Consider the following 27,406-nt stretch of genomic DNA (forward strand, 5'->3'; position numbering starts at 1 on the left):
CAATCTGAATTTAGCTTTGATTGCACATAAATGGGTAATTTTTCAGGTGTGACAAATCAAATCTGGGATTCAAATTAAGTTTTTTTTCATTTATTCCCTTGAGGACACAATATTCCACTTCTTGTTTAATTTGACTTTGCTCACTTTTTTTGAAATCTTTGTACAATACAGTTATTTTCTGTTATTTCGTCTTTCCTGTCATAATAAATCTTGCTGCTTGTTCTTGAAGTCAGTGATTTCTATTCAGAGCTCTCTTATGAACCCAACTTGATGAAGACTACCGTCCGACTATGAAGACTGTCCTGCTGCTCTAGTCGGGGAAGTGCATCAGCTCCTCCTTCCCCACATTGCCTCCGCTTAGGACCACCACTACGCTCTTCCCTGCGGCGTCTGGGATCTTGTCCTCCGCCAGGGCAGCGAAGGCCGCGGCTCCGGCCGGCTCCACCACCAGCCCGGCCCGGTACAGGGTGGAGACGGCCGCCTCGATCTGCTCCTCGCTCACCAGCACGATCCCCTCCACGTGCTGCTGGCAGATCCTGTAGGTGAGGTCACCTGGAGGGCGAGCGGAGAGGCGAATTATAATCAAAGTGCAATTAACCACACTTTGGTGGAGTTGGCTGGCGTATACGATTTGTGTTGTAAGCTAATATTAAGGTGATTCGACATTTGTGGAGGGAGGTGGGATTATAATATCTTTTATTTCATCTCCCAATGCTCCTGGGAAGTTCTGTGCCGAAGGGTCCTACTAACGTACCTGCACATGGTGGTGCCAGCCCTGAGGCGATGCTTTGTGCATCCATTGATACAGGTTTCTTCTCAATGAAGCTCTTATACATGGTACAGGCTGTTGAAATGCAGAAAAACATCAGTGTTAAACCAGTACAATGTTTAATTAATATTTGGGAATGATTTATGCTGACGGGGATCATGTGTCAGGGTGAACTAAAGCAGTGAGTCCTGAGCAGGAACCCAGTTTGTACTGGCTGAATAAAAATAAACTCCATCCTGGAAGCTGAGCTTGTTCATACTGCCTGAAAATGCTATTTGTATAAACACTTACCACACACTCTTCCAGTTCCAGAAGTAAAGTATTGTGAATTGACAATATCAATAGACTTGTCTGTCAAACTGAAGATTTGTTGGGAGAGATGAAACTGGTACAAGGATGATATGCAGCGCTTATGAAACCTAAATCAAATCTGTCAAAGCTTATAAAAAAAAAAAAAAAGCAGCCATCTTTTAAGCCTGGTTGTGCCAACTGGTTGTTTCACAGATGAAGCACAGGTGGTTGTACATAGATTTCACATAAATCATAAAACGGCACTGTGTATATAAAAGGGAGAGTTTTACCTCCTTCTGGTTCCACTCCGTACACTTTTGTACGACTGTTTGAAAGTTTAATAGCAGCTGCAGCCCCCGCAAGTAACCCTCCTCCCCCGCAGCACACGACCACGATATCGGGGTCTGGCACGACTTCCAGGATTTCCAGACCGAGACTCCAAACAAAGACCGAAAAGAAAAACAAAAGTACACAATTAAACCTTTGCTGATCATGTTGTAGATCAAACAGGAGGTTCTTATGCCACCATTTTTAATCATTCTTTTGATGGTCCTATTGCAGGCTGAAAATAATTAAGAAATATGGCTGTAAAGTATTTCTACACTGGCACTGTCCTGGGAAAAATAAAGACACTTGTATATGTAAAGTGAGGACACTGGCTGAATTTCGCTGGGCCATACCTTCCGTGCCCAGCGATCAGGTCGATGTCATCATAGGGGTGCAGGAACGTCATATTGTCCTCACGGATACAGCGCTCCACGACACTCAGCACACGCGTTGTTGGTGCCTTTTCCACTTCAACTCCGAAACTCTGCGTTTTTGAAGGAGATATAAAAAAAGTTATATACTGTATTGACCCGGGGGGCTGACGTGTGCTGAGGCATGTGCTATATGACATAAATTATAGCACATGCCTCGGGATGGTAGTTTTAAACTATTTCCCCCAATTTTTACTCATCACCTGTTCTTCATAAGTTAGAGAATAGCTACATAGTTAAAAAAAAAACTGTCCTGTATCTATGTTTTATATGTTCTGTTTTTACTACACCAATAGCAATTAATCAATTGCTTTCAACAATTCCAAAGAATGACTAGTTTCCAATTCCAATTTGTATTTTGAAGAATAAAACATATTTAAAATGTGTATATTTATGGTTTGGTTCTTGACATTTAAAACCCTATTGCCCCTGTATTGTGTTGGTGCAAAGCCATGGTTATAATCATAAGTGAATGTAACTTCCTGCCAATGAGCTGCAAAGACTCACAGCAATCAGAGTTGCTCTGGAGGAAGGGGCTGTTTCTGGCATCACTATTTTCCCTCGGGTGCCATAATGCTTGGAGGCAAAAGCAAAAGCCTTCCCATAGTTCCCAGCAGACATGCTAACAAACTGACCTCCCTCTGGCCTCCTGGCAAACTGATTGGCGACACCCCTGATCTTAAAGGAACCTGCCAATGGAAAAGGAAGGCAAGAGAAAATTAATACCAATACCACTTTTAACCTGCATATACATATATACTCAGCAAAGAAACGTCCTCTCACTTTCAGCTGCTTTTATTTTCAGCAAACTTAACATGTGTAAATATTTGTATGAACATGAAAGATTCAACAACTAAGACATAAACTGAACAAGTTTCACAGACCTGTGACTAACAGAAATGGCATAATGTGTCCCTGAACAAAGGGGGATCAAAATCAAAAGTAACAGTCAGTATCTGCTGTGGCCACCAGCTGCATTAAGTCCTGCAGTGCATCTCCTCCTCATGGACTGACCCAGATTTGCCAGTTCTTGCTGTAAGATGTACCCCACTCTTCCACCAAGGCACTTTTCTGAGGGGAATGGCCCTAGCACTCACCCTCCGATCCAACAGGTCCCAGACGTGCTCAATGGGATCGAGATCCGGGCTCTTCGCTGGCCATGGCAGACACTGACATTCCTGTCTTGCAGGAAATCACGTGCAGCGCAGGTGGGTTTGTGCCCATAGGCGACGTTGTTGCCGGTGATGTCTGGTGAGGACCTGCCTTACAACAGTCCTACAAGCCCTCAGTCCAGCCTCTCTCAGCCTATTGTGGACAGTCTGAGCACTGATGGAGGGATTGTGCGTTCCTGGTGTGACTCGGGCAGTTGTTGTTGCCATCCTGTACCTGTCCCGCAGGTGTGATATTGGGATGTACCGATGCTGTGCAGGTGTTGTTACACGTGGTCTGCCACTGCGAGGACGATCAGCTGTCCTTTCTGTCTCCCTGTAGTGCTGTCTTAGGCGTCTCACAGTACGGACATTGCAATTTATTGCCCTGGCCACATCTGCAGTCCTCATGCCTCCTTGCAGCATGCCTAAGGCATGTTCACGCAGATGTGCAGGGACTCTGGGCATCTTTCTTTTGGTGTTTTTCAGAGAAAGGTCTCTTTAGTGTCCTAAGTTTGTATAACTGTGACCTTAATTGCCTACTGTCTGTAAGCTGTTAGTGTCTTAACAACTGTTCCACAGGTGCATGTTCATTCATTGTTTATGGTTCATTGAACAAGCATGGAAAACATCGTTTAAACCCTTTACAATAAGGATCTGTAAAGTTATTTGGATTTTTACAAAATTATCTTTACAATACAGTGTCCTGAAAAAGGGATGTTTCTTCTTTTTGCTGAGTATATATTATATAAACACAAATATAAGTAAGCAACTGACCGGTTCGTTGCATGTTCTCCATCTTGAGGTGCAGGGAGCAGGCGACGCTGGGCGGCAGGGTGGTCTGATGCCAGGGGATGAGGGCAGTATTAATCACCCCTAACGGGCTGCCCATCACTGTCTCTCTGGCCTCCTTCAGCATCTCCAGACTAATTACATTTACACAAGAGTCGTCCATTCTGTAGAAACAGGATAGACTTACATACAGACTCAAGCTTCAAGCATAACTGTTGTGCAACAATCAGTCAAAAGAAACAGTTTATATTTGACCCACCACCTTTTTAGATACATTGTAACTGTTATACGGTGGCCCTGACGCAGTTGGTGGGACAATCATAAAAACGACAATCGATTTTTTCCTTTTACTATTTCTTGTGTGAAATGGACACTTTTCCTAGCATGAGTGCAGTACTAAAACCAAACTGCATGCAACAGTAACAAAATGACAGCGGAGGGACAAACTTCAACGCGATTTTATTGAAATGCAAAGTATTGGAAAATCTTCGTAATGGTTTGTACTTACTTTTGACAAGGCGGTTTAACAAAACCAAACAGTAACGGGAAAAGTTACTGCAACACACCCCACAAGAGAAAAACAAGTCACAATCACAGGACAGGCAGAGGGAGCGGGACTGTAGTGCAGCGCCGTGTTTCCCGTCGAGCGTGTTTTGTTGACGGACCGACAAAGATGGCGCCTCCCATGAATGAACGTGAATTATTAATATCACACTTAGTATGAGGATCGTTTGATTGTTTTGTTGTTTGTTTCCGTGTATGTGTGTAATATATATTTGTACACAATGAATGTGGTGAGACACGTGGTGTGCGCCATGTCCGGAGGAGTGGACAGCTCTGTAGCAGCTCTGCTCCTGAAAAGAAGAGGTGAGTCAAGTGCAATGCCTATACACCGATCAGCCATAACATTATGACCACTGACTGGTGAAGTGAATAACACTGATAATCTCGTTATCATGGCACCTGTCAGTGGGTGGGATATATTAGGCAGCAAGTGAAAATTTTTTCCTCAAAGTTGATGTGTTAGAAGCAGGAAAAATGGGCAAGCGTAAGGATCTGAGTGACTTTGACAAGGGCCAAATTGTGATGGCTAGACGACTGGGTCAGAGCATCTCCAAAACTGCAGCTCTTGTGGGGTGTTCCCGGTCTGCAGTGGTCAGTACCTATCAAAAGTGGTCCAAGGGAGGAAAAGCGGTGAACCGGCGACAGGGTCATGGGAGGCCAAGGCTCACTGATGCATGTGGGGAGCGAAGGCTGGCCCGTGTGGTCCGATCTAACAGACGAGCTACTGTAGCTCAAATTGCTGAAAAAGTGAATGCTGGTTCTGATAGAAAGGTGTCAGAACACACAGTGCATCGCAGTTTGTTGCGTATGGGGCTGCGTAGCCGCAGACCAGTCAGGGTGCCCATGCTGACCCGTCCACTGCCGAAAGTGCCTACAATGGGCACGTGAGCATCAGAACTGGACCACGGAGCAATGGAAGAAGCTGGCCTGGTCTGATGAATCATGAGTTCAAGGTGTTGACTTGGCCTCCAAATTCCTCAGATCTCAATCCAATCGAGCATCTGTGGGATGTGCTGGACAAACAAGTGCGAACCATGGAGGCCCCACCTCGCAACTTACAGGACTTAAAGGATCTGCTGCTAACGTCTTGGTGCCAGATACCACAGCACACCTTCAGAGTGTGGAGTCCATGCCTCGACGGGTCAGGGCTGTTTTGGCGGCAAAAGGGGGACTTACACAATATTAGGCAGGTGGTCATAATGTTATGGCTGATCGGTGTATATCAGACATACAGGTGTAGGTGTTACTTTATAACACAATCTTACTCATCAGCAACAACAGCAAAGTTTCAGTTTAAAGACAACTGCAGAATTCTGTATCAGGAAATCAAATCCAGATCTTCGATGTTCATGATGAATGAACATTATTATTATTTACATTACAAACTAAATTTGTATTTTCCTTTTTTCTCTTTAAGATAAATTAAGAATGTTGTTGTTTCACATTACAGTACTCACACTGACCTAAAATAAACACATAATAACACACAAAATTAAAACATTACAATCCATTAGACTGTGAAAGTGCTACTACTCTCACCAATGATCTAAGAATAAGTATGTTTTTATGCTCTTGATCTTAAGGTTACCAGGTGACTGGTGTGTTTATGAGGAACTGGGACTCCCTGGATGAGCGCGGTGTTTGTAACTCAGAGCAGGACTGTGAAGATGCCTACAAAGTCTGCCAGATGTTGGACATCCCCTTCCATCAGGTCTCATATGTTAAAGAATACTGGCATGAAGTTTTCAGGTAGGGACTGCATGTACAATAGAGCCCAATCCCACGACAAAGAGCATCTGTAGACATATCCATAAACACTCAAAATGAATGAACAAAAAAGTTGATGAATGATTTCTCCCCCAATATAGAAGGATTATGGTAATCAGCTGAAATAAGTGAATACACGGAAATTAATACCGGTGTAGTGCTAGACATTTTTGACTGGGCGATGGATTTGTATGTCTGCCTTTTCAGGGTGTGTTTTCTCTTTGCAGTAATCTGTTGAAGGAATACCAGAAAGGAAGAACGCCAAATCCTGATATACTGTGTAATAAACATATAAAGTTTAAGCACTTCCTCCAGTATGCGATCAGCAACCTGGGTAGGTGTCATCCCATTTGAAATGCAGTATTTGTATTGCCTTTAAACCATAAAAACAGAAACAAATCTAACTACACTAGCGGTCCAAAGTTTTAGAACACCTCCATTTGTCCAGTTTTATTTGAAATGTACACAGTTTAATGTCTCAGTGTACTCTGAAATGAAAGCATAGAACAAATAAACAGTTGGAGATAAAAAATAAATCATGGAATCTTTTTGTTTAACAAAATTTAACCCCTTAAGCTGACAAACCCCTCTTTTAACCTTTTAAAGGGCACAAAATCTGTATGCTTCTCTTTAATCCCATGTGTACTCTTCACTGTTGTGTTGTCTGGTATCCCAAACTCTCAGCTTTCTAATGATGCGAAGCATTCTCTGATGTGAAAAAATAGTTTTTTTAAATCCGCCCCACATTTAAGCCCCCTCCACATTCGGAAATGGGGGTGTGGGGGGATACTTGGTCTGAGGAAAACAAAATCTCAGTAAATATTGACAATTATGACATATTCTGAAACCAGACAGTCTACTGATCAAAACAAGACCATCCACGTTTTGGTAGAAGCAACACACACCCGTGGAGAGCTCAGAATGTCAAGATGAAAAACTGTTTACAGTGTACACAACGATTTTACATAATTGGATCTGAACGTCTCTGTGTTTGACAGCATAACAAATAATATACACAGGATTAATTGTGTGTTGTTTGTGTGTGAGAATGAAACGCGCTGGTAGCCAAGAGAATAAGCTTTCAAACGATGTGTGCATTGTAGGAATTCAGAGTAACTTCTATGCACATGAGCTGCATGTAACACTGCAAAATAATGCTTAAGAGGGTGTAGTAACACAGTATATAACTCTGAAATGGACATTATTGTTCTGTTTTTGGTAACTTAAACTTTTTCTTTTAACCTCTGGCAGTTTACCGCTTACCTTTGTACCATTTCAGGTTATTAGGTTTGTACATGATGTTTGTAGCACGTTTTAGTGAATTAATTTAGCTTAAATTGTAACAGGAGCTGACGCCATAGCCACTGGGCACTATGCACGGACATCACAGGAGGACGAAGATGTGTTTCAGCAGAGGCACGTGGCCCGGCCTCAGACGCTCTTCAGAGACAGATTTGCGATAAGAAACCGTAAGCACAATGTGTTCTTATCCGTCTCCCCCGCCTCTGATTTTACCTGGGCACCATTTGTCTGTTTTGGGGGTAATAGCTGAAGATTTTAGACTTAAATCATTGGTGTTTCTCTAATCTGCAGTTCTTAAATGCGGTTACACAGCCAGGTACTTCTGTTCTCCATGGCTTTGTGTTGGTGCTGATGCTGAAGCTGTAATTAAGCATACAAATGATCCCAACAATAACAGCTCCTGAAACAAAGCAAACCTCTTATTTATATCCACTGATCATACGTTTTGAACTCCTTCCCATTGTTGTTGTAGCTGTGAAACTGTTCCAGGGGGCTGATCTCATGAAGGACCAGACCTTTTTCCTCAGTCAGATATCCCAGGATGCTCTGCGGAAGACTTTATTCCCTCTAGCGGGGCTCACCAAAGACTTTGTGAAGAAGATGGCAGCCGAGGCCGGCTTCAGGCACCTGGTCAGGAAAAAGGAGGTACTCTCAACAGGCTTACTTACCTAAGCTTCCATCTGCACTATTCATCCTGTTACCACCAGCTGTGCCTGTAGGATTGTCTTCAGTAGTGGAGCACATAGGTGTTTGGGTTGTTTTAGATAAATGTATATCCACAAATTGTGCTAAATGCATATAGTTTTCAAGCTCAACCCATGCATTGAGCTGTGTGATGCAATCCCAGTGATCTGTCTTTCTTTGCACAGAGTATGGGCATCTGCTTCATCGGAGAAAGAAACTTTGAGAAGTTTATTCTGGAGGTACGGAGCATCTCTCTGTAGTGCTACATTCAAAAACTGTTTAAGAGTTTGTTTTATTGGCGAAATTCAGTGACTAATTCTGAGCGTCTGTCCTGTCTGTTTAGTATTTGGAACCTCAACCTGGAAATTTTGTTTCCATAGAAGATGGGAAGATTATGGGAACACACAAAGGTAATTCTGCTGTTTCCCTGAAATATTTAAGACACACAACGGTCTCTTTAGTGAAGCAATGATGTCTTTACTTGAACTCAACTGACTTAAATATGATTTAACTGATGATAAACCACAAGGATTGGTATACAACAATAATAAGATAAGTATTGCAGTGTGAACTCTTTACCGTTCTATCAACAGGAACCTGTACCAGTTTTTGAGGCTGGAATAAATGTGTAATTGAACAACGTCTGCTGCTTTTATGTTCCTTTATTGCTCTGATACAATGCTGTGCTTCCCTGCAGGCTGGTTCACCTTTACCCTGGGCCAGAGAGCCAGGATTGGGGGCCAGAGAGATGCCTGGTTTGTTGTGGATAAGGACATCACCACCGGGGAGGTGTTTGTGGTGAGTCAGCGAGCTTTCCACAGTTAAATACATAAGAAAGTGTCCAATCGAGAGGAGGCCATTCGCCACCATCGTGCTAGTTTGGTGTCCATTAATAACCAAGTGATCCAAGGATCCTATCCAGTCTGTTTTTGAATGTTCCCAAATTGTCTCTTCAGCCACATCGCTGGGGAGTTTGTTCAGATTGTCATGTCTCTCTGTGTAAAGTGTCTCCTGTTTTCTGTCTTGAATGCTCAATTTCCATTTGTGTCCCCGGGTGCGTGTGTCCCTGCTGATCTGGAAAAGCTTCTCTGGTTTAATGTGGTCGATGCCTTTCATGATTTTGAAGACTTGAATCAAGTCCCCACGTAGTCTCCTCTGTTCCAGGGTGAAAAGGTTCAGTTCCCTCAGCGGTTTCTACAGCTGGTGCCTCTGTGTGTGTGTGTGTGTGACTATGTCGTGATCATAGTGTCGCACGTCCTTCGTGTTTATGCAGGACCATCAGTTTAACCTTTTAATGTTCGACAATTTTGAGACTTTGTAACCACACGAAAAGAGCTCAGTGGTTTTTCTGTTGTCTCTTTGTGCTGCAGGCTCCCACCACCAACCACCCGGCCCTGTTCAGAGACAACCTGCGCACGGACCGCTTTCACTGGATTGCCGAGGAGCCGCCGGTGGAGCTGGTCAGGAATATGATGATGGAGTGTAAATTCCGATTCCTGCACCAGATGCCGCTGGGTGAGAACACAGGGCCACGGGTTCGACTCTGACGTCTGTGCAGAGGAGCTAGACACACTTGCAACAAATACCACAGTTAATTTCAGTTCTGACCATGCAGAAATATACTGCATTGTTTTTATTCCCCAGTTATAAAAATCTACAGTATAATAATACTTCTACTAATAAAACGCATTTTCTGTGTTTGTGTGTATTCCAGTACCGTGCACTGTCACACTGAACCAGGATGGATCTGTTTGGGTCACCCTTGCTGAGCCACTCAGAGCACTGACGCCTGGACAAGTGAGTATATGACTAGAGTCCTCGCATAACATGCCTTTAGATACTTATTCCTTGTGACTAAAAAGCCGCAAAGTCTTAGCATTGAAGAACCAAATTCTCTTCTTTTAAAACCCAGCACAGCTGTCTTTATATGAACCTCAGGGTGATGATGCCTCCATTGTTTGCAAGGCGTGTGTGGATTTGAGTCCCTGTGGTGTTGTATCCCCATAGTAAGATATCAACAGGTGTGTGGCTTGGCTGTGGCGAGAGCTGTACGAAATTCAAAATGCTATACGTGAACAGTTTTGCTCCTTCCTGAGCGATCGCTACTCAGTACCGACAGCCAGCATGTTTAGGACAGCTCCCAATGTGCAAGTTTCTTGGCTCCAATTGGATGTGATCTTGTAGAAAATAAATCTGATTCTGTACCTGGCTGCTGGGAGGTGTGATTGATGTCTTTTGGCTTTGTCTGCAGCGTTAGGCAACAGGCCAGGGACTGTAAAAACCAGAGAAAAAAGTCCTGGCAACTGAGAGGAGAAGAGTCAGTCTCTGCTCACGGCTCCTCTGTAACAAAGCCCCTCAGTGTGTCGCAGGAGAGCCAGAGAGCGGTTTTGTCTTACGCTGGTCTCGGCTCCTGGGTTCTCGCCCCGGGTGCGCTGGCCGTGACTGGATGCTCTGTCCGTCTTTCAGTTCGCCGTGTTCTACAAGGGCGACGAATGCCTGGGCAGCGGGAAGATCGTGCGCCTGGGCCCCTCCATGCACACCCTGCAGCTGGGCAGGGACCGGCAGAGGGGCGCGGAGACGGCGGAGGCCACAGCTGACCACGGCGCAGAACCCGCTGCTTGAGAAATCACAACCTGGCCACTCCTCTGTGCTGTAGACAGACCTGTGTGCAGGAGAGAGACACTGTGTCAATACTGTGACATTTGTATTTTTAAGGATGAGGGTTTGTTTGTTTATTTTTGTACAAAGATGTGCAGCCGAGCAGAGAGAGGTCTGTTTTTCTGTTTATCTGCAGTGTGTGACAGGCCATGCTCCTCACATGTGGCTGCTGTCCAACGATGATCTTTTGAAACGTCCCATGTGTGCCAGAGCTCTCTAACCAGCAGAACCAGATTGGCACATTTGAATTGGGCGACACGCACAGTTCGGTTGCTGTGGGAAAATATCTGTTTTTGTTTGATAAACAAATGATCTCTAGGTGTTTCAGACAATATAAAACATGTTTAAAAGTGCCTTTCCAACTCTTGTGTAAATGAATGCATGTATTGATGTATGATTAGGAACACTATTTAGACCTCTAACAGAACAGACTGCTAATATGGTAATAATGACTTCAAATTATTGTATTGCACTAAAAGGCGCTAACGTGTGATTTCTGTTTTAATTATGTATATTTACTATTGTATATAAATGGTTCATCTCTTCATTTGCTACTAAAACTGCAAACAAGCCAATACAATCTGTGATTTTAAATAAGTCTTATTTTTCAAGTCAATTAAACTGCATATTCAAATATATATTTGGCCCAAAGTACTGTCACATGCAGACAACATATATTCAGATATTGTACATATTAATTATACTCATTATGTTCATATGCACGCTGATCATTTCTAAAGGTGAGGTAAATGTGTACAATTGGAACATGCTGTTAATCTTATAGATTTAATATTCAGCCTCTATACACTGTTCCTTGAAGGGGGGAAATAAACATCTTCACCTGCAGTTGTCTTATATTGTCGTTATTCCTTCAGTGTCTGTCTTGTGTTCTTCCGTGGTGATTGAAATTGGAAATCCAGAAGGGGGAGCCAGGTGACTTCAGTAGCTTTGATTCTCCAGCAGTTCAGTTCTGCAGAGAAAGTGTGTAAAATAGTATTTCTTGTGTTTACCGCAAATAGAAAATGTGATTTTCAAAAGGGGCGAGAGAAGAATTTGTTTGTGGAGTTATTTTTAATACCCTGATTTATGTAACTGAATCATTTGTTTTTAAAAGTACAGAAATTGATACTTATTCTATGAGCCTTTAAAAGTTTATGGAGCGACTGGAATGAGGTTTTGGAAATGATTATGTATTGTTTGAAAATCATGTGAATTTCATTAAAATGCAAATCTCCAGCGTCAAAGACCCAGCTGTGCAAGATCATTAACTGCAGTGATTGGTGCCAATAACCTCTTGTACTTCTTGTACATTGATATAATGGTGAATTGAATGTTTTATTTGGTTAATCAAAAAAACATGAAACATCGCAGTTAGGTATTATAGGACGACCCTTGCTTCTCTTTAGATGTAAATTAAATATAATGTTAGTGCTGCAGTAGAGAAAAGGGAAACCTTTGTTTATATTAGCTGTTCCTTTTGGAAACATTGTAATTTAAGTTTTGTGTTTTGCACAGAGATATGTATTGTGCCAGTAATCTAGGTGCATACGTGTTACACAAGAGCTGATTGTGTGTGTAGCCCAGTTCTGACACTGCAGTGGCATTTCTTTGAAATGTAGTTTAAATGTAGTAATTTCAAAGTGATGTGCTATGTAGTTCAGCTTGTCTCTGGACTAAGTGTGCGCTTCCTGGCTCTGAAAGTATTTTGATCAGGTAAAGAATGAAAGATTGAGGTTAAACTGTTGGTCTCTGGAGTGTTTCAAACTGCAGCCAACAGATGTCCGTGCCATAAATTAGTACAATCCCCCCGCCTGCCTGGCATTGAAGCATATTTCAAATAACTGAGGTATTCTGATGCAAGAAGAGGGGGGGAAATATGAGGGGAAACCATTAAAAACACAGGTAGAAAAATGTGTGACTGCAGTGTCTACGAGCTGGTGAATATAGGGAGATAAAATTAGTTACTTTCCAGTTAACACATCTTTTAAATAGTTTTGTTTTAAGGAGGGACAGAAAGGACACAAAGGGACCATGTCCAAGGATTGATGGTTTGGTAATGATTGTAGTATAGGCACATTCACAAAGGAACATGCCATAGCTCACCCATGTCAACACAATATAACAATTAGATGACATGACTGTACTCTTTTTAATTGGATTCCAGGGGTTCAATAAAAAACAAAATGCCTTTGAAGATCATCAGACCAGATGTTCGACTCCCATTAATAAAATGTAGTTTGCTTAAATATTCCACCACTTTATCCGGCCCAACTTGATAGCAACTCGAAAACGCTGAATAATTAATATAGTTTATTAATGGTTTTGACAACCCCCTTCCCCTATGGGTGTAATTTCAGCTTTCCTGAGCTACCAGAGGAAAATAAGATGTTTTATCCTCTGTGCAGACACAGTGTGTTTACAAGACCCCCGCTACCAGCAGGTTAAAAAGCCATCAGCGCTGCTCATAGTGCTCACTAAAGCACAGCAGCCATTAAACTCAACGGTGGGTTGGATGTTTTCCAGCAGGAACATTTTTGTCGTCTTGTGAGAGTCTTGCACTTCACTTAAGTGCATCACTTAAGAAGTCGGCTCAGAAAGCCTCCACAGACTCACAGTAGTGTCTTATTTTCCAAACGATTGCATAGAAGGACCAATACCCAAAATACAGGCCACCCCCTCAACCGTGACTGTGGACAATGCTGTACTTAATCATTATTTAATGACGAGGCTAATCTACTTATTGGTTTTATGTTTTGTTAGACATAATGTACCTGTCTGATGAAATACTTAAACCAGACAGGCAGGGAAACTAGAATCTTGAGACAACATGAATCAGATACAAGTTGTTCTATCTAAATAATGATTTAAAAAAAATATGGTTTCTGGTACAATGTGGGTGTTATTGAGATGTTATACGCCCCATCCTGAGCAACAAAAGAGTTTTCCACATTTCCCCCTTTGATGTTTTCAGAATTAATCAAATTTCACCATTTCTGCTTTTATTAAAAATGTTTTATTCACATAATGTAACGTAAGTTGCCAGTGATCCTTCTGTGCCAGTCCCAGTACCTTTCACCAGTTTGATCTCACTGATCTAATGTAATCTGTTGCCTGCCTGGCTTCTGTGCCAGCTTTTGATTGTGTACATTCTCCCCACACATTTAAATGATGCAGTTTATTAGCAGAACACAGTTTCCAGTGATTCAACAAATTAAAACAATATGATGTGATGCATATATTCTGGAAAGATTATAGCCATTTCATGTGTAAGAGAAGCTGCTTTTATTGGTCATGTGTGGGAAATTCATGAACTTTCCTGTGCAATTCCCCAAATGCTGGGCTGCCTGGTAAAAGCTTTAAGTTTGAGTGTGATGGACACTCTACAAATACCCTTGCATGACACTATAGCTAATTACATAATGGTAATACATTTCTTAAATCATTAAAAACCCAAACAGTAATATAAAACACAGTTAAGTACATTTTATTGGCTCATGACCACTGAAAACTAGCTTCCAAGATTGTGTTGCATTTTACACATTTGTGGGGCCTCTCTAATCTCCATAGTAGCTGTAACTGTTTAAAATATGGTTTACATTCAGTGCAGTCATTTAACTACAGATAAAACATGATAAATGTGCTGCTATCCTGACGTATCTATCTTGAAGCCAAGTAGTTTTGGAAAAAGTACAATGTCTGTCTCTGTGGGATAGACCTTGGCTTTATTTGAAGATAGTCTACAATACACAATCTATCTGCATTTTAATTGCAAAGCAGCAAACGCACAAGGTATGCTTTCTAGCCGTGACACGGAGCCGATACTCTGATTTTCATTCACTCTTATATTACCCGTCATGCAGGTCAGGGACAGGCGAGGGCTGTGTAACGGCTGTATTGCACACAATAGCCAGCCAGCCTCAGACAAGGCTTTCAAAAAGGACTCCAAACTCAAAAGGTGCCCTTTGTTAACACGGTGACTGACACGTCAAAGCCAGCCGAAACCCGATACGCAAATCTAAAGTTTCAGGTCAATAAAATACATGGCATTGCTAAAGCAAACCGACATATTTGTTGCGTCTCTTCCCTGCAGCCTCACAGTGTGATTACTGAGGAATGCCCTCAGTGTGCGCCGAAATGCTTGAGATTTTTACTGTCAGGGAGGTATTATGGGCACCAGGTTGTTTATTTTTTTACGCACACCGCTAAATATTATAGTAAAAGACATTTATACGCCGAGAATAAAGCGAAAGAATGCGAACACCGCCTCAAAAACTCAAGATCTGCGAAGGGTCTAAGACTGAGCCAGGGTGTGGCTCAAGTGTGAAGACTGTGACTGATTGCGTTTGGCCGTTTTGTGCGTCGACTTCCTTGCACACCCAGCTCACGTTGCAGCCGGGCTTGTTAACCATTTAGAGCAACGTGGCAGAAAAATCACAAATAACCCCTTTCCAATGGCAACCCCCTCTGCCTACCCCACAAAAAACATCTCAAAACCTGGAGGCAATTAGCTCCTGGAATTCCTCTCTTTATTACCTTTCCAAATTTTCTTTCCAAGTACACTAATCAAATACAAGGCGTGTCCCCCTTATAATTTTTTTCCAGCATTCTCTCATCGCTGTGTTTTTTATGTATTTATTTTACTGCTTCGTCTGGCCCAGACACAAATAAGAGGTGTTTTGCCCCTTGGTCCTGGCCTGGTACAGTCCTCTCCCAGGTGTGGATAACTTCTTTAGTGAGTGAGATTAGGAAGAAGGAACCAAGACACAGGGAACAACAGAAACACTATGTACTAAACTGCTGACAGATGTTTGGTAGCAGTGTATTTTACTAAACAAATGCCTTCTTGTATTCATTAAAATATTCACAATTTCCTCTTTTTTCCTTCTACACAATGATCTACTTAACCTCGGAACAGATAGCACAGGTGTCCCAAGTTCTTTTGCGCTCTCGAAGTTACACACCACTGTTTTCATACGTGACCTCGGTAAGTGTAGTATTCCTACAACACCCATCCTATTCAATTCAAAGCCCCCGAACTAGACTGCGCCATTGTGAGTAGAGATTAGCGGGGCTGGATCCAAGGAGTCCCAATGCATTTGAGCGTGATTTGCAGTGTGTTCTCCGTTGTGCTGCCTGGCACAGTTAAAAGGGGATTTGCAGTCTTGAGTTACTTTACCTTTTAGGGATCAGGGCAATTCTTGTGAGAGTTATATAATGTTTCAGTGTGGGAGTGCAGAGCTGTGATGCATACAGAGGTTGGTTGTTTTTCCTTATTACTTTGCATTTCCTGTCCAGTGTCAAGGTATCTTGGGGGGGGGAAGAGAGAAATCAGAGAGAAAAACAGCTTTCGATAGGAGTTACAGTATAAACGTAGGCATGCGTTTACCTTAAAACAAGTTCACTTTCCTGCCCTAAAACATCCAAAATGTTCAGGCACAGCATCAAATACAACAGCTTAAAAAATCCAAAATGTCATTTAATTTTACAATCTTGCATGTTTTTCCAGTGTTTTGCAAAAAATAAATACAAATATCTTACAAAAATTTCCAGTGTCTATCATTATATAAAACAATGCTTTATAAGAAAAAATAAAACGCATCATTATTTAAACTGAATTAAAGGATTTCATCAAGTGTAGAGATGCAAACACTGGGATACAATATTATACACGTGAATTACTGTGTAACTCAATTTTACAGTCGGCGAGTTGGAGGCGAATCTGTTTCCAGGCACTTTTGAACAGCAGTTGATAACTGAAAGGGAACTGGTCAATAATCTACATTCACTGCATTTCTTTTAAACGTTTCGTGCAATTTAAATACCATCTGTGGCTTGTAATACAATTCCCATAAGGAACAAATACAGTTTGAATATATGGTAGAAAAGTGTGATCCTTACATCCTTTTTTGTGTATTGCAAGTTAAAATATACTTATTTAATGTGTTGTGTATTCTAGACCTTAACTTCACCATTTATTTTCAACCTATAAAATAAACATACGGTGAAAAAAAAAAAAAAGTGTGTGAGCGTTTGGTGAGAAGGTTTTGGAAAAAATTTAAAGTTGCCACAAGAACTGGCCTCCAATTTAAGCTTGGCAACAGGGCTTTGTTGCAGTCTCTGGAGTGCAAGGCCTGGTCCAATAATAACCCACCATATTGCTTAGATCCAGTTATCAGCTCTTGTCCCGTAAGGCAACGGTTGAACATTTGGCTTTTGTCTATGCACTAAAGCTCCTGTTTACAGCTTAGCTATTGGTATTATATACATTTTCCTTCAAGATAAAAAACAGTGGAGCTTCTCAACCTTTTCCTTATTTAACAAATATCCTGTCTTAATGAAATTACATTAACCAATACCACAGACCCCCCAGTAAGGGTGCAAATTCCAAAAATAATATCTTCTTGACTGTAAACCAATCATACGACACGCCAACTTCAAAAACAACTGTGCAATCGAGATGTCATGTCAGAGCAGGAGATTCACCCAAGAACACAATCCTCCTGTAACAGCAAGTGGATTAAAACACAAATGACAATATACAGACAAGCTCCTCTTCTCTCTCTCCTAACAGTTAAAATACAAAATATGATACAAAAAGAATATCTACAATTTTATCAAACATACAAAGCATTTATTTAAGACTTTATTCTTTCTCCCCCCCCTCTCCAAGGCCAGGCAGAGACCTCTCGGCCTCACAGAGACGCCTCAGTCCTTATCTCGGCGAGTTTGACAGTTCTTCCAGTAGTGCGTCCAGCTTTTTTGACGTGTCCGCCGTCCCCTCGCGGCTTTGTTTATTGCACCCGGCTCAGCAGATAAACAGCCGCGAGGGCAGCGTTGTATGGCAGCGTACGTCCCACCCAACGCCAGGCAGATGTTTACACTGTCTCGGTCCACGCTTGCATAGTGGCGCTCACACCTGCTCCTTGGTTTTGGCACAAACGTGCCCCACTACAAACTCCCCGGTTGACGCGCTCGACCAAGTTCCCTTTTTTCCGGCAGGCAAAAGTCTGCAGTAATTATCTTCTCCATAGGAGCCGATTGCGGTGAAGTGTGCAGTACCCAGCAGCGAGCACGGGCCGGGGGGGGGGAGACCCCTACTGTCCCACGCTACGAGTGCGCTACTCCTCTCGAGTTCCTGGTGAATCAGATTGAGGTTTCATTACTTCCTCTGCCGGGAGAGAGTGAGGAAGGAAGGCAGGTAGAGGGCAGGCAGGCAGGAGGCAGGCAGGCATGCAGGCAGGCAGTGTTCGACTAGACTAAACTACAGGCTAACATCGCATTTTTCCTGGCACTGAAATGAAACCCTTTGCTTGGAGATGTCAGTTTCTCCACACACACACCACAACATGTGCACCGTCTCCTGCTGACAGAGAGGGGTGTAATTGTGCGTGTTTGTTCAAGTCTAACAGGGACTATGTCATCGTATAGTGCTTTGGGAATCACTGCAAGACTGTTGTCAAATAAATTCACCAAAATACTACATATACTTCTAATGTAAAGCTGTTTTTTTCTCAAGTGTGTATTTAAAATTCAAAAACTTCAAATCATGGAACTTAAATCAAAGGAAACAACTAATTCAATCTATGGCCAACTTTTCAACTGGCCAAAGCTGAAATCTATTGAATTGATACTTTAAATGAATGCCATAAGACAAATTAAAACTAAGGTTGTATGTTATAGTAAGACAAACAAACACAATTCCTATGGGTAACAGAGTTGTACCATTAGGCTAGATCACATTCAGATTAAAAAAATGTGAAATAAGCAATGATTTATCTCCGTGGGTAAGCTACTGTCACTAATTCAGTGTGTTAGACTACTATGATGGGTTAGATGTATAGTTATTGCGGTTTACTGACTCTGAGTCGGACGTGTCTCCGTTGATGGTCCCCGTCCGGACGCTCATGGCCACGCCGTTCTGCTGCTCTCTGGGCTGCGACCGCTGGGGGGGCTTGATCAGGACGTTGCTGCCCCCCGTGGATGGCCGGATCCCCTCGCCGGACCCTATGGATGGTGTCCGCGAGGAGATGGTTGGGGGGTTGTAGTCTGAGAGTTTCTCCCGCAGCCGGTTTTTCATGTTCTTGTCTGTCAGAGGTGGTGGGTAGCTGATTTTGTTCTTTAAAATTCCTGGAGTTTAATGGGAGACAACAAGGCGAAACAAAAAGAGTGAATTCATGAGATACGACTAGAAACCACAGTAAAATCATACAGAGTTGGTGGAAATGGAGTACGTCGACCAGGCATCACAGCAATTAATGACTTGGATGTTTACGTGGAAGTATTTATGTATTTCCACACTTGCCTTTTCTTTGCTCTGGATGGTGGTTGGAGTTGGGTTGGCTGGGAGGCACACTCTCCTTCATCAGTGGCTCTTTCTCCTGCGGCGTCTCCCCAACGTGGTTGAGCTTGTTCTCCTGGTGCAGCTCCACGTTCACCTTGGTCTCCACCCGGAGCCTGTCCAAGCCCCCCGGGTCCTCACTGTCGCTGGCTGTGGTGCACTCCGTGGGCCAGTATGGCTTCACGTGGTTTCCGACGACATCTGGGAAGAGCAGACGGAAAATATTTTAAAACTTGGCACTGTGGTTCTTTTATGTCAAATTAAGATATTGTACGTCTTCTCGCACAAAGTGAGACTCATTTCACATCTAATTAGAGAGATTTACAGGTCGTCTGTGATGTAAATTGTGCATCACACTTGTTCCAGGAAGACTATTCATTTTAAAACACTTCCCTGCACCATAAACGTCAAACACCGGGGTCAGCTGTCACAACAAAGAGACACAACGTATTCTTATTCAATCCTTGAACAATAATAGATCACATGGTGCTTAATGTGATCTGCTGGCAACAGGCCTTTGATATGTTAAACAATTCAAGACCGAGTGACTCTGCAGCCTTGGAGCTGGTTCTGAACTCACAATGGCCTCACTGCGTCTTCATTGTTTTGCAAGTCCTTGAAATGCCCTGATGGATAAGTGCAATATTCAAATGGAAAAAAAAATAAGCAAAACAAAAGAAAACCATAAAAAGAACGATGCTGTAATTCTGGACTGGACAGCTGGAATTCCATCAGCACGTTTGTGAACCGCTCGGCCGGGCCTGTAACCCAAAGTTGTGGTTTCAGACCGGCCTTGACGCTCCTCCACGCCGCATGGCTGCATTACCTTTCGGCGTGCTGTGCAGCGGCTGGCGCTCGTTGTTCTTGGGCGTGTTGGCGTTCCACTTGGGCTTCATGTCGATCTCGTCGTCCTCGCTCTCCGAGGAGTGGGAGGAGGCGTACGAGCTGCTGTGCTCGTCCACAGAGAGCTCACTGTCCGAGTCCGAGTCTGAGAGGAGAGAGGGATCAAACCAATAGGAATAATACATCAGTTTTTTTTCTGGAGTTGTTCTTGTTAAAATTATAATAAATTGTTCTCTTATTATGTTACTATGTCTTATTAAAGGCTGCATTTTTTCCATTTAAAAATTCTATTTGCATTTTAAAGTTTCATATTTCTATTTTATGCAGTATGCAAAATACACATTGGATTATATAACAGAAGAACTCCCACAACCTGCTGTTTTTGAGTTACCAAGAGGAGAGGGAAAATAAAGTGTACTTTAGGGATTGTGCCACTGTTTCTGTAGAGATCAGGAGTAGTTATCTTATTCTTACCACCCTGACCAAACTAATACGAGGAAGAAATTGATCTTGTTTCTCCTTTTCCACTTGATTTGGAATATATCTGCATCAGCTGGTGACATGTAATGGTTTTTAAAAGTAAACACCGGCTTTACATGACCCGATTACAGAAATCAAGGCAATCGCACTACGACTACAGATGTGCTGAGCCAAGAGAGGGCCAGCCTTACCATCAGGCTTGCTGGAATTGCGTTTGAAGATGGACGAGTCTCCTTCGGTCAGTCCCACCCTCGCCGTGCTGGAAGACACGCTGGGTTTCTGTCCCGAATCATCCCTGCAGGACACGGGATTGGAGAGAGGAAGAGACTATTACAAAAATAAAAACAGCACACACACACTGCAGCACAGTTGTACAACACAATGCAAATCGCATTGCCATTTATTTTACACTCGTGATGGGGGGGGTTTTCTCATGCTGGTTGGACACGGCTGCAGATTCAGGGTTAACGTGCCAATTACATGCGCATGCTGTTAATCATTACTGTCCCATCATTATATTTTCCACCTTCCTTCAGGAATGGACAGGAGCTATCTGCTCTGAGTGTGATATACAGCCGACTCCTTCAGATGAATACATTTGCCTCTGGCTTTAAATGCTTTAAAAAGCATTCCTTCAGCCTGATATACAGTACTGTGCAAAAGGTTTAGGCAGGTGTCAAAAAATGCCGTAAAGAATACTTGCAAAAATAGACATGTTAGACAAATAGACATGTATCAATTAACTAAATGCAAAGTGAGTGAACAGAAGAAAAATCAACATCAAATTCATATTTGGGGTGACCACCCTTTGTCTTCGAAACAGCATCAATTCTTCTAGGTAAACTTGCACACAGTTTTTGAAGGAACTTGGCAGGTAGGTTGGCCCAAACATGTTTGAGAACCAACCACAGTCTTCAGTGGATTTAAGCAGCCTCAGTTTCTTCTCTCTCTTCCTGTAATCCCAGACAGACTTGATTGTTGAGATCAGGGCTCTGTGGGGGCCATACCATCACTTCCAGGACTCCTTTGTTCTTCTTTACACTGAACATAGTTCTTAATGACTGTAGCTGTATGTTTGGGGTCGTTGTCATGCTGCAGAATGAATTTGGGGCCAATCAGATGCCTCCCTGATGGTATTGCATGATGGATAAGTATCTGCCTGTACTTCTCAGCATTGAGGAGAGCATTAATGCTGACCAAATCCACAACTCCATTTGCAGAAATGCAGCCCCAAACTTGCAAGGAACCTCCACCACTTCACTGTTGCCTGCAGACACTCATTCATGTACCGCTCTCCAGCCCTTCGGCAAACAAACTGCCTTCTGCTACAGCCAAATATTTCACATTTTAACTCATCAGTCCAGAGCACCTCCTGCCATTTTTCTGCACCCCAGTTCCTGTGTTTTCGTGCATAGTTGAGTCGCTTGGCCTTGTTGACACGTCGGAGGTATGGCTTTTTGACTGCAAGTCTTCCATGAAGGAAACTTCTGATCAGACTTCTCCGGACAGTAGATGGGTGTACCAGGGTCCCACTGTTTTCTGCCAGTTCTGAGCTGATGGCACTGCTGGACATCTTCCGATTGCGAAGGGAAGTAAGCATGATGTGTCTTTCATTTGCTGCAGTAAGTTTCCTTGGCCGACCACTGTGTCTGCGGTCCTCAACGTTGCCCGTTTCTTTGTGCATCTTCAAAAGAGCTTGGAGAGCGCATCTGGAAACCCCTGTCTGCCTTGAAATGTCTGCCTGGGAGAGACCTTGCTGATGCAGTAGAACTACCTTGTGTCTTGTTGCTGTGCTTAGTCTTGCCATGGTGTATGACTTTTGACAGTAAACTGTCTTCAGCAACCTCACCTTGTTAGCGGAGTTTGGCTGTTCCTCACCCAGTTTTATTCCTCCTACACAGCTGTTTCTGTTTCAGTTAATGATTGTGTTTCAACCTACATATTGAATTGATGATCATTAGCACCTGTTTGGTATAATTGTTAAATCATACACCTGACTATATGCCTATAAAATCCCTGACTTTGTGCAAGTGTACCTAGAAGAATTGATGCTGTTTTGAAGGCAAAGGGTGATCACACCAAATATGGATTTGATGTAGATTTTTCTTCTGTTCACTCACTTTGCATTTAATTGATCAATATAATCTATTAACATGTCTATTTTTGAAAGCATTCTTACTTTACAGCATTTTTTCACACCTGCCTAAAACTTTTGCACAGTACTGTATATGCGTTTGCTGGGGCTGGAAGGAAGCCAAATAACCAGAGGAGAAAGAAACATACATATATATACATATACACATTATATATATATATATATATACACTCACCTAAAGGATTATTAGGAACACCATACTAATACTGTGTTTGACCCCCTTTCGCCTTCAGAACTGCCTTAATTCTATGTGGCATTGATTCAACAAGGTGCTGAAAGCATTCTTTAGAAATGTTGGCCCATATTGATAGGATAGCATCTTGCAGTTGATGGAGATTTGTGGGATACACATCCAGGGCACGAAGCTCCCGTTCCACCACATCCCAAAGATGCTCTATTGGGTTGAGATCTGGTGACTGTGGGGGCCAGTTTAGTACAGTGAACTCATTGTCATGTTCAAGAAACCAATTTGAAATGATTCGACCTTTGTGACATGGTGCATTATCCTGCTGGAAGTAGCCATCAGAGGATGGGTACATGGTGGTCATAAAGGGATGGACATGGTCAGTAACAATGCTCAGTTAGGCCGTGGCATTTAAACGATGCCCAATTGGCACTAAGGGGCCTAAAGTGTGCCAAGAAAACATCCCCCACACCATTACACCTCCACCACCAGCCTGCACAGTGGTAACAAGGCATGTTGGATCCATGTTCTCATTCTGTTTACGCCAAATTCTGAATGTCTCAACAGAAATCGAGACTCATCAGACCAGGCAACATTTTTCCAGTCTTCAACTGTCCAATTTTGGTGAGCTTGTGCAAATTGTAGCCTCTTTTTCCTATTTGTAGTGGAGATGAGTGGTACCCGGTGGGGTCTTCTGCTGTTGTAGCCCATCCGCCTCAAGGTTGTACGTGTTGTGGCTTCACAAATGCTTTGCTGCATACCTCGGTTGTAACGAGTGGTTATTTCAGTCAAAGTTGCTCTTCTATCAGCTTGAATCAGTCGGCCCATTCTCCTCTGACCTCTAGCATCAACAAGGCATTTTCGCACACAGGACTGCCGCATACTGGATGTTTTTCCCTTTTCACACCATTCTTTGTAAACCCTAGAAATGGTTGTGCGTGAAAATCCCAGTAACTGAGCAGATCGTGAAATACTCAGACCGGCCCGTCTGGCACCAACAACCATGCCACGCTCAAAATTGCTTAAATCACCTTTCTTTCCAATTCAGACATTCAGTTTGGAGTTCAGGAGATTGTCTTGACCAGGACCACACCCCTAAATGCATTGAAGCAACTGCCATGTGATTGGTTGGTTAGATAATTGCATTAATGAGAAATTGAACAGGTGTTCCTAATAATCCTTTAGGTGAGTATAAATATATATATATATATATATATATACATACATATATATATACACACATATATACACACACACACACACACATACATACATACATATACAGTGAGGGAAAAAAGTATTTGATCCCCTGCTGATTTTGTACGTTTGCTCACTGACAAAGAAATGATCAGTCTATAATTTTAATGGTAGGTGTATTGTAACAGTGAGAGATAGAATAACAGCAAACAAGTCCAGAAAAACGCATTTCGCCATGTTTGGTGGAGGAGGAATGACCCCAAAAACACCATCCCCACCGTCAAACATGGAGGTGGAAACATTATGCTTTGGGGGTGTTTTTCTGCTAAGGGGACAGGACAACTGCACCGCATCAAAGGGACGATGGACGGGGCCATGTACCGTCAAATCTTGGGTGAGAACCTCCTTCCCTCAGCCAGGGCACTGAAAATGGGTCATGGATGGGTATTCCAGCATGACAATGACCCAAAACACACAGCCAAGGCAAAAAAGGAGTGTCTCAAGAAGAAGCACATTAAGGTCCTGGAGTGGCCTAGCCAGTCTCCAGACCTTAATCCCATAGAAAATCTGTGGAGGGAGCTGAAGGTTCAAGTTGCCAAACGTCAGCCTCGAAACCTTAATGACTTGGAGAGGATCTGCAAAGAGGAGTGGGACAATATCCCTCCTGAGATGTGTGCAAACCTGGTGGCCAACTACAAGAAATGTCTGACCTCTGTGATTGCCAACAAGGGTTTTGCCACCAAGTACTAAATCGAAGGGGTCAAATGCATATTTCCCTCATTAACATGCAAATCAATTTATAACTTTTTGTGAAATGCGTTTTTCTGGATTTATTCGTTGTTATTCTGTCTCTCACTGTTAAAATACAACTACCATTAATATTATAGACTGATCATTTCTCTGTCAGTGGGCAAACGTACAAAATCAGCAGGGGATCAAATACTTTTTTCCCCTCACTGTATGTGTATGTATATATATATATATATATATATATACACACACACACACGTACACACACATATCAATTTAGTACCCTATAATGCTGTATATTTGCCTCAGTTCACCTTTATTTTGAAAGCCTCATTATTGTGACAGCTGCTCTCTAAATATAGAAAACAAGGCCTTCAGCTCTGACACAGCGGCACTTTCTACAGGCCTGATCTCAACATAGCAAAATAAATAAATAACTAAAATAGAAACACATCAGCCGCCAGTGAAAAAGCAGACTGGGAGCCGCTCGCTAATGGGTTTAATAACGTGAGATATCTGAATTAGATGCAATAACAGAACCGCTCCCATGCATGGCGACTGCAGTATACCAGACAAGCCCTGGGGAGTGAATGCAAAAAAGGTCTCCCAAGCGCAGCGGTGGGAAGAAAACACAGATGCAAAAGGAGACTGCAGGGGCATGCTGGCAGGCAGAGAGGCGGTTCTGCACCCAGGTGGGAGGTTAGTGGGGGAGGGGGCAAAGAGGAAAAAGGAAATAAATCAGAGCGCCATGCACCCATCACCGGATTACCTGAGCATGTAAGCAAGATAGCTACTGTGGCTCTTGGCTGACCTGACAGTGCTCTCGAGAGACACCGTGGACTCTCCGATGGGCGTGCGGTACAGGACGGGCTCCGTGGTGTACGTGTCGTTGCACTTCAGAGAGCGCTGTGGGGAACAAGTAACTTTGCTGTAGCCCGTGGCACATAGCAGACAGTCATACACTTCCCCACAGTATAGTAACATGTGCTGTTCTGTATATTTCAAGCTATATATGTTCAGATACAGGAATGTGTGTTAATTGGTTATAGACTTTTGCCTATTAAATGTGGAATGCAAGTAAAATGACCTTAACAGCCTTCACAAATCAATCGAGACCCTGGAGAGTTCCCAAGAACACACAAATAGTAAACCGTATCAAAGACAAACAGTGCTTCAAAAACTGCAATTCGTAAGGGATGACTTTCATATTTGGATTTCTTTTCAACTTCAATATATCTCTGCCACACACTGCAGGACATGACCAAATGAACGAGAGACCGATCCATCGTTTCGTTCTCGTCACTCACTCACCGTTAGCAGGGAGGCGTGGGTTGTACTGGACTCGTCAGGCGAGGGCTTCTTTCCAGTCAGGACGTTCTTGAGATTCTTCCTCACTTCGTGGTTAAAGATGCAGTGGAAGAAGAAGATGAATATTCCCTGAGATGGAGAAAAGCAAAGTTAGTGTTGACAGAGCCCTTGTTGAGACATGCTTGGCGAACGATTGGCTTAGGGGCTGTGCGGAATAAATGCTGTAGTCTTCAAACACACACAGGAAAACGTCAGATTAAACCTCAAGATCTTGTGAAGAGGACTGCTTTGACAGTACCTGGAGACAGCTGAAGATAGCGAAGAGGTAGTGGAAGGTCATGACGTCGCTGTTGACGGCCATCAGGCCCAGCAGCCAGGTGGCGCTGATGAGCAGCAGCAGCAGGAAGGCCGTGCGGAGAGCAGGGCTGCACAAAGACAACACATTCTTTATAGATGCACGATTCGCAGTGCGGTTTGGCACGTCCCCAACTGCAATGGTCAATGCTTTCTTTACGTATTAAAATGTATAGAGGTTGAAAACTGTGCATAGTGTGTGAAGTGATGTTACAACTATGGCCCCCCAGGGCAAGAGAGTCTGTTTCATCCACCCCCCCCAAGTTCTACATTAACTACACTAGTATGATATATGTCCCAGGATTTAGGTTTCCCAGTGTCTATTAAACTTGCTGGATTCAAAAAGCAGACTTCGAAAAAGGCCTCCTACAAAAGGCAACAAATGAAGTCTATCCATGAGCTATAGTTAGTGCCATAAAATGTAAGAGAACAATTATTACTTCAGCCTAAAATGACTATGAATATAATTAAGTGCAGTTTTCAGGAATTCGATTATATCAGTTACACACACATGAATGACAGAATAATACCAACTTCAATGGCCTTTGGGAATCCCAGGCAGCCTTGACAGACAGCAATGCAACTGTGTTTGTCAGAATAACTATGCATATGGGAAAAATACTATTCTGAAATGGTTGGGTGACAACGAGTACAGGTCAGTATCATTTATATTTCCTAACAATTGTTGGTAAAACCAACGACACAGCAGAAACGTCGATTAGTGACATGCTCAGAAAAGCAAAGGAAGCTTGTGCCGAGTGAAGACCCTTTGCCGAGACGATTAAAGCAATTTGCCCACAGAGCTCGATCTGTCCGTCTGCCCGGGGTGTCTGTGTTCAGGCTCTGCAGGGGTGTGTTATAAACTCACATGACTCCCGTCTTCTCAAACGTCCGCTGCTTCCTCCCACAGGAGGCCTTGGCCGCCAACACAAAGATCACGATGTTCACCTGTGCGCAGACATAGACCCCAATAGTCAGACCCAGAAGCAGTTTGTGCGTCAAAGCTAAATGTCATTCACTGACACGGACACTAAAAGCTCTACAAATCATAATTAGTGATTAGG

The 27,406-nt window shown here is 42.9% G+C and overlaps 3 protein-coding genes across 7 annotated transcripts in view; 1 reads left to right on the forward strand and 2 right to left on the reverse strand.

Moving 5' to 3' along the window:
- Positions 1-74: 74 nt before the first annotated feature.
- LOC136771564 (L-threonine ammonia-lyase) lies at positions 75-4,360 on the reverse strand. Its single transcript, XM_066723940.1, has 7 exons — positions 4,267-4,360; positions 3,744-3,922; positions 2,326-2,507; positions 1,741-1,871; positions 1,351-1,496; positions 755-844; positions 75-552 (listed from the first exon to the last, which is right to left on the reverse strand). The coding sequence occupies exons 2-7, from the start codon at positions 3,919-3,921 to the stop codon at positions 311-313; spliced, it is 969 nt and encodes a 322-aa protein (XP_066580037.1). The 5' UTR covers position 3,922; positions 4,267-4,360; the 3' UTR covers positions 75-310.
- Positions 4,359-11,579, forward strand: trmu (tRNA 5-methylaminomethyl-2-thiouridylate methyltransferase). 2 transcript variants are annotated; one of them, XM_066723938.1, is made up of 11 exons: positions 4,359-4,625; positions 5,906-6,071; positions 6,317-6,423; positions 7,436-7,558; positions 7,864-8,036; positions 8,261-8,314; positions 8,419-8,485; positions 8,773-8,873; positions 9,446-9,590; positions 9,790-9,872; positions 10,542-11,579. In XM_066723938.1, the coding sequence occupies exons 1-11, from the start codon at positions 4,544-4,546 to the stop codon at positions 10,695-10,697; spliced, it is 1,257 nt and encodes a 418-aa protein (XP_066580035.1). In that variant the 5' UTR covers positions 4,359-4,543; the 3' UTR covers positions 10,698-11,579. The 2 variants fall into 2 exon arrangements, with proteins under 2 accessions (XP_066580035.1, XP_066580036.1); XM_066723939.1 differs by lacking the exon at positions 10,542-11,579 and adding an exon at positions 10,327-10,510.
- Positions 11,580-16,188: 4,609 nt separating this feature from the next.
- The window catches only part of celsr1a (cadherin EGF LAG seven-pass G-type receptor 1a), an 82,956-nt gene continuing 71,738 nt past the window's right edge, over positions 16,189-27,406 (reverse strand). For 2 of the 4 annotated variants that reach the window (XM_066723936.1, XM_066723932.1), the window contains 9 exons: positions 27,211-27,290; positions 26,287-26,413; positions 25,992-26,117; positions 25,450-25,586; positions 20,586-20,689; positions 19,898-20,059; positions 19,036-19,272; positions 18,593-18,860; positions 16,189-17,868 (listed from right to left, as the gene is read on the reverse strand). In XM_066723936.1, the coding sequence (XP_066580033.1) occupies positions 17,841-17,868; positions 18,593-18,860; positions 19,036-19,272; positions 19,898-20,059; positions 20,586-20,689; positions 25,450-25,586; positions 25,992-26,117; positions 26,287-26,413; positions 27,211-27,290 (1,269 nt within the window). In that variant the 3' untranslated portion in view covers positions 16,189-17,840. Of the gene's footprint in view, positions 17,902-18,592; positions 18,861-19,035; positions 19,273-19,897; positions 20,060-20,585; positions 20,690-25,449; positions 25,587-25,991; positions 26,118-26,286; positions 26,414-27,210; positions 27,291-27,406 lie in introns of all 4 variants that reach the window. The other 2 variants (XM_066723935.1, XM_066723933.1) reach the window with 2 other exon arrangements.

This window comes from Amia ocellicauda, chromosome 15, assembly GCF_036373705.1.
Source record: "Amia ocellicauda isolate fAmiCal2 chromosome 15, fAmiCal2.hap1, whole genome shotgun sequence".
Classification (NCBI taxonomy): Eukaryota; Metazoa; Chordata; class Actinopteri; order Amiiformes; family Amiidae; genus Amia; species Amia ocellicauda.

Coding starts and splice junctions, on each gene's coding strand:
- LOC136771564 (XM_066723940.1), bottom strand. CDS start 3,921: ATGGACGACTCTTGTGTAAATGTAATTAGTCTGGAGATGCTGAAGGAG. Junction 1,872..2,325: donor CCAGAGCAACTCTGATTGCT/GTGAGTCTTTGC, acceptor TCAAAAACGCAG/AGTTTCGGAGTTGAAGTGGA. Junction 1,497..1,740: donor CTGATCGCTGGGCACGGAAG/GTATGGCCCAGC, acceptor CTTTGTTTGGAG/TCTCGGTCTGGAAATCCTGG.
- trmu (XM_066723938.1), top strand. CDS start 4,544: ATGAATGTGGTGAGACACGTGGTGTGCGCCATGTCCGGAGGAGTGGAC. Junction 8,037..8,260: donor ACCTGGTCAGGAAAAAGGAG/GTACTCTCAACA, acceptor TTCTTTGCACAG/AGTATGGGCATCTGCTTCAT. Junction 8,315..8,418: donor TTGAGAAGTTTATTCTGGAG/GTACGGAGCATC, acceptor CTGTCTGTTTAG/TATTTGGAACCTCAACCTGG.